The sequence below is a fragment of the Kryptolebias marmoratus genome, linkage group LG8, assembly GCF_001649575.2.
Source record: "Kryptolebias marmoratus isolate JLee-2015 linkage group LG8, ASM164957v2, whole genome shotgun sequence".
Lineage (NCBI taxonomy): Eukaryota > Metazoa > Chordata > Actinopteri > Cyprinodontiformes > Rivulidae > Kryptolebias > Kryptolebias marmoratus.
In genome coordinates, this window is record NC_051437.1 from 21,863,366 (window position 1) to 21,874,028 (window position 10,663).

Genomic DNA, 10,663 nt, shown 5'->3' on the forward strand with positions numbered 1-10,663 from the left:
GGGTACTCAAACTCCTCCTCCAGGTTAAGGTGGCATGTGGAGGACATACAAGTGGCTGAAATAAACTTCCTTCATGAGGCGGCCGGCCTCAGCCTTAGAGATAAGGTGAGGAGCTCTCATCAAGGAGGACCTCAGGGTAGAGCCATTGCTCCTTTGCACCAAACAGAGTCTTCATATGAGCGCCTGGGTGCCTCCCTCTAGAGGTTTTTCGAGCAAATCCCACTGGGAGGAAACCCCAGGGCAGACCCAGAACTTGCTGGAAGGATTATATATCCTCTCTGGCCTGGGAACGCCTTGGAATCCCCCAGGAGGAGCTGGAGTGTTGCTGGGGAGAGAAGAATGTCTGGGCTTCCCTCCTGAACCTGTTGCCTCCATGACCAGAGCATGGGTAAATGACGTAAACTGAATGTGTCTTATTAACTAACAGAAACAAATAAAGATTTTAGACACTTATTGTTTTTGTACTGTAGTAATGCTCACTGTTTACGTCTTTACTCATCTAAAGCTACAATAAAGAGACAGTCTGTAATAAAAAGAGAAGAAGAGTCCTGTAATCCTTCACTGACCCAATCAAACTTCTCAACTTACATTTCTGTTTATTTAAAAACTTTCTCTTGAACACTTCATCAGTGTCACACTTAGATCTTAATATACTCAGACCCAAGAAGATTGGCCCCAACCTTTTTTTTTTTACATATCTTTGGGATAAAATTATCAACATTGTTTTTCTTTCATTTTATTGTATTTGTTTATTATCATGAGAAAGTTTTTCTTTTAGAGACAACAGGGAGTAACAAAGCAAAACAAAATCAGTCTGGAACATGAATCAGTCCTGCTGCATATTTGAAGACTGAAGAGTCATAAAAAATTTTGGAATTTTGTTTTGAGTTTTTGTGTCCAGTCCAGTTTTTGTTCTTGTTTGTTTTTCCTCAGTTGAAAGCTACTGCTACTGTTCCTGACAGAGGAATATCTCTGCTCCATGGAGAGAAGGCAGCTGAATCGCAGGTCAGAGAGACGTTCTCAGCTGTGTATTCACAAAACATAAACAAACTCAGCGACACTCTAATGGACACACATGCAGCAACCCAAATAAAGACTGACCCCACTCGTCTCTCTGCCTCTTTCTCATGACCTGACAACTGCTCCGTGTGAGATTTTTAATGCTTTTATAACTACTTTTGGAAAAACATTTGACTTGTTCGTGTTGCCTCACTCCAGTTCACGAGACTTCCCATTCCTGCCACTGTAATCTCTGTGATCTTCACAAAGAAGAGGGGGGAAAAATCCATTTCTGATCTTCTTACATCTTTTTTATTTAGGATGCTTGCACGGAAGAAAGCCATCCCGGATATTTTTAAGAATAAAAATGAAACACGTCTTCATATAAATGACAGCCATGCTGCCCACAGAGATTTTTCACGAACATACAGTACTGTGCAAAAGTCTTGGGTTATCATTCTTTATATTTTGCTTCCAAGGAGCCAGGATCTTGTAGCTTTTAATGGTCTTTCTCAGTAGTTTTTCAGGCTTTCTGAAGGTACCCTGTCAATTAAATAACTATTTTCAGAGGAATGTATTTGTTTGTGCATTTCTTAATGCATTCTGATCTATAGGAAACATTCAGGCAAAAAAGGCTTTTATGCTCGATGAATGAACCCTTGTGTCGGCACACAATAGATACAAAGAAACAACTTTTAATTGGGTTTTTGGGGTCTTTGTTACTAGTGGCCTGTCACAAACACACTATCTGTGGACATAGTTTTGACTGAACCTTTGGAAAATGCCCAAGATAACACCGTTTGATGAATAAAATAGTAAATAAGGTGTTTCCCAAAAAGCTAATAGTCAAAAACCTGGTGTACAGTGAAGGATGTCTCAGGTCTTGTGTCAAATTTTTACCTGCTTCCTAAGGAGACAATCTTCAGGTATTGTTCATCTGCTGTAGATACATTTATTTAAATATTTATTTGGTCCTCCACTTGTCCACTTTTCTAATTCTGTAAGCACAGAATGTACAATATACTGTCACAACCCGGTACAAGGACTGGACAGAAAATAAATGGGTAAAAAAACAGCCAAAGCCCAAAAAAACTTTCAGAAAGCCCGGAGAACTACTAATTAGAACCTTTTTAAGAATTACATGTCTGGTTTTACTGAGATTAAATAAAGAAATTAGATATAATCCAAAACTTTGTCACAGTACTGTAAATATAACTGCTCTTAAACAGTTCCCTTTGTGTTTGTTCCTAATTGATTCAATGCTTACCTTTTTTTCTCAACTGTATGGATAAAAAAAATAAAGTGCCTCTTGTCTGTTCACAGATATTAATTTCTCAAAAAAATTTAATTTCATTCATAAAGGTTAGATGGTAATCGGGTACCTGTTATTTTGTCCTGAGCTGCCCACTGCTCATACAGTGGATTCAGGTGTTTAAAACATCATTTCTGCATCTTACATCAAGCCAAATTATCATCCAACAATGTGGTTTCACTTTAAACCTGCTGCTGTCATTATTTTTTGGTGTCTGTGTATGACTCGTGCTGAGTCGACATTAAGGAAAATGTTTTCACAATCAGATTGTGTGTGACGTTTTCAGTAAATCACTGTAAACCAATGTAATTTTCCTGTAAATGGATGGAAACATGACTCAGTGTTTGCTCGGCTGGTTCAAGTTCTAAACAGTGTTCTGCTGTCAGCGTCACACAAAGGAGGACTGTTCTGAATCCTGTCTGTGCTGTCACTGATCAAAGGCTGCTCACGCACACACACACACACACACAGCACGTGACGACTGAAAGAGCACCATTCAGGCTGCAAGGTGATGGCTGTGCTGCCACCAAACAAATCATCTCCATCAGAAAAAAACATCTTTATCTAACGCAGTTCCACGCAGGCATTCGATTAAAAACTCACCTGTCAGTGTGTTCACGCGGGTGACAAAGAAAAACACTCCGCCAAGCATGAATTACAAGTTTATTTACTGAGAGAATCCAGTCCAATCAACACACTTGTTATTTTCAGAACTGACACAGTAATTGTTTAATTTAGTGGCAGCTAAACCAACAGTCACATGTCATCTATGAAATACACACACAGATATTTGACCCAGAACATGAGGTTGCAGCAGGATTTTGCCACTTTTTACAAAATACTTGTAAAATTAAAGCTGTAAAGAAAACATCTGGAGAGGAAAATTATGCTCGACATGATTCTTTTGCTTCTAAACTTTCTAAAATTTCTGGACGCTTCTATTTAGATAAATTTATCTATTTCTTAATTATTATTTTTTTGCTGTTCAATGGACTTCTGAGCAGGATGACAAATGAGAGGCATAAAAACAGTCAAATAAAAACAGTAAAATTTCCAAAACAAGGCATTTTTTACATCATCAGTATCTACAAAGCAAAGTAGGTGTGATTTGTATGATTTTCTTTTTCCTAAAATACAATCAAAACCACTGGTCAGAGGTGTCACCGTGATAAAAGACAAGCTGAGTAAATGTCAAAATGCCCCATTTTTCACTAAGCATCTATGAGAGTCTCAGTCACGTTTACCAGGTGACCAGCAGCTTTTTTAAATCACACAGGCTCAGAAACACTAAAGAGTTTGTTACACATCCTGATTTGGGGTCCAATTCACCCTCCGGTTACAGTGTTGATGTCCGGGAGGATGGGGAGAGAAAATCTGAGCCCAGATCAGAACTTTCTGTATGTTTTGTTTCACTCCAGTTTGTGAGAATCAGAACTCCGGTCCCTCCTTCTTCAGGTTTTTGTAGTCTGTGGTGATGGCCACAAACTGTGGAAGACAGAAACAACTCGTGTATCAGCTATCATTGGTCAAACAGTCGGCTCGAACTGCAGCTTTTGTTCTGTGAGTGTTATTTAATTGGCTGGGAGAACGTCTAAAGTGAGAAAACTACTCCTTCAAAAAGGGATGCAACCAAATAGGAACTCAGTTTAATAAGTCATTATCACAAAACATGATTTACATTATACATGTGAAAACATGTTTTTAAATTTGTTTACTCATTTGTTCATTAAATGTTTTTATTTTTGACATATGTTACTTCTTGCCATTCACAACGGGGTGCTGTAGCACCCTCAGCACCCCCCAGTTCCCACAGCCATGTTTGTGTGTGATCTCGGTTACCTTGTACTGGTATGTGGGGTCAAGTTTATTCCACGGTTCAGGGTTTTCAGTCTTGTTCCAGCTGGACATACAAACACAGACACAAAGAGCTGTAGCGTCTTTTAGCCTCTTTGGAATCCCCGTACGAACACATGAAGTTTTTCTGAGAGCGGCTGTAAGTTATCTGTGCATTTTTATTTTAACGGGATGCAATAAAAGATAAAAATCAAGCCCGATGTTCTATTGTGTGATTCTATCTGATTTTATTAAAGCTTCTAATTAATCACTGTTTTATTTTTATGAACTGCAAAAAGGACACAATACGGCAGCATCTATAGGTAGTTGTTTCATAAATGAACAGTATGGCTCACTGGAACAGAATGGTCTTAGAAACAAATATGAAATTAAAAAAACATGCTTTTTCCTCCCCTGTTAAAATGATAACGTATCTGCATGTCAGGATGAAATAAAACAGCAGAGAGGCATAGATCTCTGGGTTATTCAACTAACTCCACCCTGTTCATTTTGTTGAGCTGTGATTTATTTTTCTTAGCTTTTAGCTAACAGTGACAGAAACTAAACCAACTACTGCTGGTTGAATTATTCAAACACTGAAAACAAGCCAGTAAAAACAGAGTAAACTGACAAATCAAACATTCTCAACAACCATTGCACTATTTTTCTCTATTTCTTATAATCTCTCATAAAACAAGTCCAGACATTGGTGTAGCAATCATCATTTACTTTGTTTTCTGGAGATCATGCAGAGTTTCATGGCCCAGTATTGCAAAAGCTGCACACATGAGACACAAAAACAAGACTAACTGGATGTGTAAAGTTAAAAACACCCACTCTCTGGTATTGTAGGAATTTCTGTTCAAAGTGGAAAATTAAGTTACTAATTTTAAGAAAAAATTCCTAATTAAAAACAGAATTATTATCAAACACAAGAAGCTCAAGAAAGCCACCAAACTATAGTGTTTTTTATTCAACAGAGACTCAGGTTGTTGCAAAAAAAAACAACTTTGAATAAATTTAAATACAGGTTAAAATCAAAGGTTATGGGGCCTTACGTTACGTGGGGTCCTCTGGCCAACCGGATGAGATACATGAAGGCACCACCCATTCCCAGACAGATGAAGAACATCTGAGGAATCAGCTGAAGAGAAACAGACACGAGCAAAAACATCAGGCTGCTTCAGTGGTATTTTTATATTTTTCTGAAGGAAGAAAAGCATCAGAACTACCAACCTGATCAACTCATGTGTGATAAAAGCTGTCTGAGCGGCACCACAACCCAACATAAAGTAAAAAAGGATATAAATAATAATAATAAAATGATCCTGACATTTACACACAAAAGCAATAAATCTTAGAAATACCAAAAGAAAAAAGACAAAGCTTTTCCTGATTTGCTGATGGAAAAGCAAATGATAGTTTTCAGCTACATCATCTTCAGTCTCAATGAAATGGTAAAAGCACATTAATAAATTTAAAAATCTTTAAAAGGTAGGTGTTCTAAAACAGCAATGTGACAATTTTCATTCAGCTGTTCGTGTCACTTCAGTCATTAATTATTCACCTTATAAAAGAAATAAAATCAGATGCTTTTCAGTTGTTCTCCTCTAAGTTTAGCAGAAAACTAAAACCATGTTTGCTCCTTTCTGTGCCGTTTAAAGCCTGAGTAAAATTGGCTGAGCAGCAGCAGCTCGGAGGATTAATTAGAGGTCTGGTCGGGCTCCAGCAGCTCCTGACGTCCTAATAAACCTGCTGACACTGTAGCTCTACGTAAGAGGGAGAAAAGGCAGCCACCTCAAATACTTCATTATTTTCTACATTTTTCACTTTCTAACTCTATTGCATCACATTTAGGGGTAACATTTTGTCTTAATTACAGCTATCTGAGAATTCTACCTGCTTCTAATTTAATTTTAAGTTTACATTGAATGTAAAAATGTGGATGGTTTGAGCAACAAATTGGATTTTTCAGTGTCAAAAGCCGTTTTGTATCCCTGTGGAGTTCCCTGAATGCTAAAATGATGCACTTTTCTTTGTTTTGTCCTGTGCCAAGCATCAATCAGAGAAATTAGAAATAATTAGGAACCCAATAGCAAAAAAGACCAAAAGTAAGATTTTAATTATCTGTTGCCATGATAGGCAGGTGATCATGTAATGCCCTGTGCTGTGTGTGTGTTTGTTTGGCTGTCATCAACCACTGGATTCCCCCCCAATAGTGGGGGGAATCCTTTAATCTAGCACCTGCACATGGCAGCAGGAGGGTTTGCACATCTCTTATCTTGTAGTTTTTACAGATTTTCCTACAGAAAGGTCAACTGATGACCTCCCATATACTTTAGAGGTGTCTAAAATGTTCAAACCTTGTGCAAACAAAGTCTTCTTACTCCCACAACTCTTTTGGGTAAATATTTAAATTACGGATCAAAATGTAAGCATTTCTGTCCTCTTTCACCCAGTGTGTCTTTCATTGCTGTAGGATTTACAGTTTTCTCTCTAATCTCACACATTTTAACAGATTCAGTTCAGTTTTAGCCCAAGATATTCTCTTCAAACTGTAGGCATATTTTTAACTTGTTGTATTTCCTACATAAAATACTGTAGAAACATAAAAACATAACATGTGACCATCAGAGTCCTCTGCCACTCACAGTTTAACAATTTTAAGATCTGATTTTTTATGACGAGCCACTGGCAGCAGCTTTAACATTTATGATGTTCTTGGTTCTCTTTAAACTTCTTATTCAGTTCATACATCCAAATGTGGGCCTTTTTTTTTCTTAGCTTAGATTCTCACAAAGTTACCTACTTTGCAGTTTCGGTCAGTAGCTCTATTGGCACCCTTCAAAGTTTTTTCAGAAATGTTCTAATTATTATGATTATTAAACTTTTAGCGACACACAAGTTGATAAATGACTACAAAGTTTCAGTATCAGTAGATTTAAGCAATCCTGAAGCAGGCCTAAAGCTGCTAAGTGTTAATAAGTTGTCAAATACTGATTATTATTATTATTAAGGATGGCATAAATTATCATTTTATTATGCTGCACCTCCTCATCTAAGCCCTCTTCACCATTATGCTTGGTAGCCTGCTGATGCTTTAATGCTCTTTCCAATTATCACACACTCCTGATGACATTTAGCAGCGACAGCTCGTGATCATGAATTCAAACTACTTTTTTTGTAATATTTATGAACCTGTTTATGTTTTTTACCTTGGCGGTTAAAGCGTTTTGAGCAGAGCATCTAAAAACTGTCCACCTGTCTGTTGTTTTTATCTTTGCCTCCATCTACCTGACTAACCCTTCTTCTGTTTGACTTCCTGTCTGTCGCTCCACTGAAACATTTGGACTCAGGCAGCCCGTCTCTTTCTCTCCACCTGTCTGTCCTTCATGAAGGAGGTTTTTGGATTCGCTCCCTGCAGTTTCTCTCTCAGCCTGTCTAGTTTTCAGGATGATAGACCACGCTGAGGAGCTCTGGTAGTTTTCATCCCTGCAGCGTCTCGCCTTCTTTCTCCGTCTCTCCGGGGAGGACATGAAGTTAATGCTCTGTCACTCCTCTCTGTGACAGTGGAGCTGCTTTAAAAAAAAATCTGAAATAATCTCCTCTCCTGGGAGGGAAAGACTTGTATTTTTAAGCAAATTTTATTCCAAGAACTGATTTTCTAAACTTTTAGATTGTGTCAGTTTATATTTCAGAGGTTGTTGGAAATCTTTGATGCATTTCTGAAGACTTAAGCCTGCCTCGGTTTACCTTGATGTTAAAACCAACCACAGGAGCAACTTAACTGACTGAATTAGAGCTCAGAAAAGATTAGGAGAGACATAATTAGACTTCTCATCATGTCTCATGCCTTAACCAGCATCACACAAGCACGCAAGGACTCATCTGATCATTTAAAGGAGCAAGAACATAATGTTCTGTTACATGTCAGCCTTTATGGGTTCAGATTTGAAGTAAAGCAATAAATGTATTTCTGTGACAGCGTTGTGGCACAAAAATGAAATCAAAGAAAACAAAATAAACCTAATTCACTTCAATCTGACTTTAACTTGGAACCAGTTGAAGAAGAATATGTGAGACAAAAATAGAAAAAAATGTAACGTGATTCGTTATTAAGAGAAATCTAAAACATCCACACGTTTCTATTGTCTACTAAAGCAGGTTTTAGATCAGTTTTCAGAGATCTAGGGGAGTTCCTTCTAAAAGATTTAAAAAACATGAAAGACAAACAGGAGAGAAACACGGTTCACTCACTCCAGGGTGCCTCTTGGCGTGTTCGACCGCTGCCCGAAACATCAGTGCTCCACTTCGACGAACTTTATGTGCAGAAATATAATAATTCAGAGTTTCAGGCCCTTGGTATCAGCAACCACTGGCTTTGTACAGCCGTCCACAGGCAGGATTTAGACCTGTTGCTCTCTGCATATGGAGCAAGGCGAAGGGGAGGAGGAGGAGGAGAAGGAGGTCATTTCCATCTAATTACAGCCACTGCTGCTCCCCTATTGGGTGATCACAGAGGACTGTTGAACAGTTCAAATGTGGATGTTTCTTTCTTGAAGGTGCTCATTTAATATTCAAAACAGCCGATGTTTGTGACATTTGAAAGAAGTTGCATGGGGCTCAGAGGTTTTGTTCTTCGTCGTGTTCTTTATGCTATCGGTAGTCTTTTGGGAGCCCAGTGGAGGGAGGAGGAAAGCACATAAACAGAGTGTCACTCTGAAGCTCGAAGGGGAATTCATGTGAAGCTTTATCAACTGCACAAGGAGAAGACGAAAGAATGAGCCCTATAGCCTAACTTTTATATTAGTTCACATACTTGTGCAAATCAAAAATAAAGAAATGTTCAATGTTTCTTAATGTCAACAACACTTCTCATCAATGCTGGGTTCTCCTGGCTTGATTAATGTTTGCAGCTGTAGTCTGGGAGACTAAATCAGCATCTCTATACCTTTTCAGACGTCTCAGACAACCAATCTGCCCTACCAGAGACCCACTCAAACTTTGAGTGTTTGGTAGCATAGCAACTCAGCTTAGAGACCATTCTCAGCAGACAAACAAGTGCTGTATGGGTCGGATGTTAACATTTGAAATTTAAATTCTCCAAGTAGGTGCTCTGGATGTGACTCAGTGTAGAAAAGGCTGCAGTATCGTGATTACAGCACGCTCATCTAAAAGATTCACCTGCTGAGCAAAGAAAAACACGTAAAACGAAAACACTGTTGCTTCATATTTACACACACTGATGAGAGATCTTTCTCAGCCACAAAACGCAGATAAAAAACAGAGACAAAAGCCTGAGGCTCGCTGAGATGAAAACACATTGTGCTCATCAAAAGGTCTGCTCAATGGACCAGTGTCTTTGATTCATTGAGTTTAATTGGATGTGAAGACAAATACAATTCAATTTGGCAACATGAGGCCTCCTCTTTCAACTTCAGAGATGTTTCATCTGAGCCCCTTACGTCCCCGCTACCACAGATGACGGTTCTGGAAAATGAAGCAGAACTATTCGTCCTGTGATGGTTATTCTGGAAAATCTGTGTATTTTTTATGACAGATATGAATTTTTCAGTGTTTTCAGATAAGGAATGTCACACAGTGTATGCCAGTAGTTCAAAACGTATTTTGCAGAACTAGAGCTAAAGGGATTCTCTGCACAGTAGAGATTATATTAAATATTATTAATCTCAGACAAGATGTCTGTATCCCATAGCATCACAGGACTATAGCTGCTCAAGTATAAAACATGTATTTGTGTTTGTGCCTCTCCTGACGATGTTAAGTCACTTTGTGAGAATTTGTATTCAATTACTTATTTTAGAGGGGCTTTTTGAAATAGTTTGTCAAAGTCAGTTTAACATTAATAACATGATCATACATGTAGCTTGTAGCCCCATTTTCAACACACACGACCTTCTCCCCTTTTATAGTTCATGTTTTATGAGTTAATTATGAAAAAGATTGAATCCAGGTTAATGTTTTGAGTTGACTTAATGTTTAAGTTCGTATATTTTTCTTCTAGTTTCTGATTTGTAAAATTAATTTGAAACCCAGTGCCCTTTAAGGAGTGCGAATCTTACATGTGTTTGCTTACATGCTACATACTTAAACCGTGTTTATATCTCAACGTCTACCTGGTAAGAATGAAATGCAAACTTTGAGCTCTGAGCTCACAGCTGAGTTCAAGTCGCTTTTCAGGGATTCATATAGTGACAGGTTTTCAATGTGGCAAAAAAAAGTATTATCAGCAAACTTCTCAAAGTACTCCCAGTACAGTATATTTTCTGCTGTTAGACCACATGTTGTTCTGAGAGGGAAGCTGCTATTCTTTCACAATGCTGTCTGAAAACACCCTGCAGTTATTTATAGAACAACAAAGATCTGGATCATGGACCTGGAAAATGACATTGTGTCCCCACTGTTGCCTTTAGAGTACATTATTTTATACAGAAATTACAGAGGATAAAACACAGATTTGCATTAGCATCTATAAACAGAAACAACAAATTAGGGCCA

General features: G+C 38.1%; 1 protein-coding gene across 1 annotated transcript; it reads right to left on the minus strand.

Annotated features, from left to right (window-relative positions):
* Nucleotides 1-2,956: 2,956 nt before the first annotated feature.
* LOC108236738 (NADH dehydrogenase [ubiquinone] 1 alpha subcomplex subunit 4-like 2) lies at nucleotides 2,957-8,578 on the minus strand. The gene is made up of 4 exons (XM_017417617.3): nucleotides 8,402-8,578; nucleotides 5,203-5,288; nucleotides 4,151-4,211; nucleotides 2,957-3,796 (listed from the first exon to the last, which is right to left on the minus strand). Exons 1-4 carry the CDS (start codon nucleotides 8,441-8,443, stop codon nucleotides 3,740-3,742), a joined length of 246 nt encoding a protein of 81 aa, XP_017273106.1. The 5' UTR covers nucleotides 8,444-8,578; the 3' UTR covers nucleotides 2,957-3,739.
* Between the last annotated feature and the right edge of the window lie 2,085 nt (nucleotides 8,579-10,663).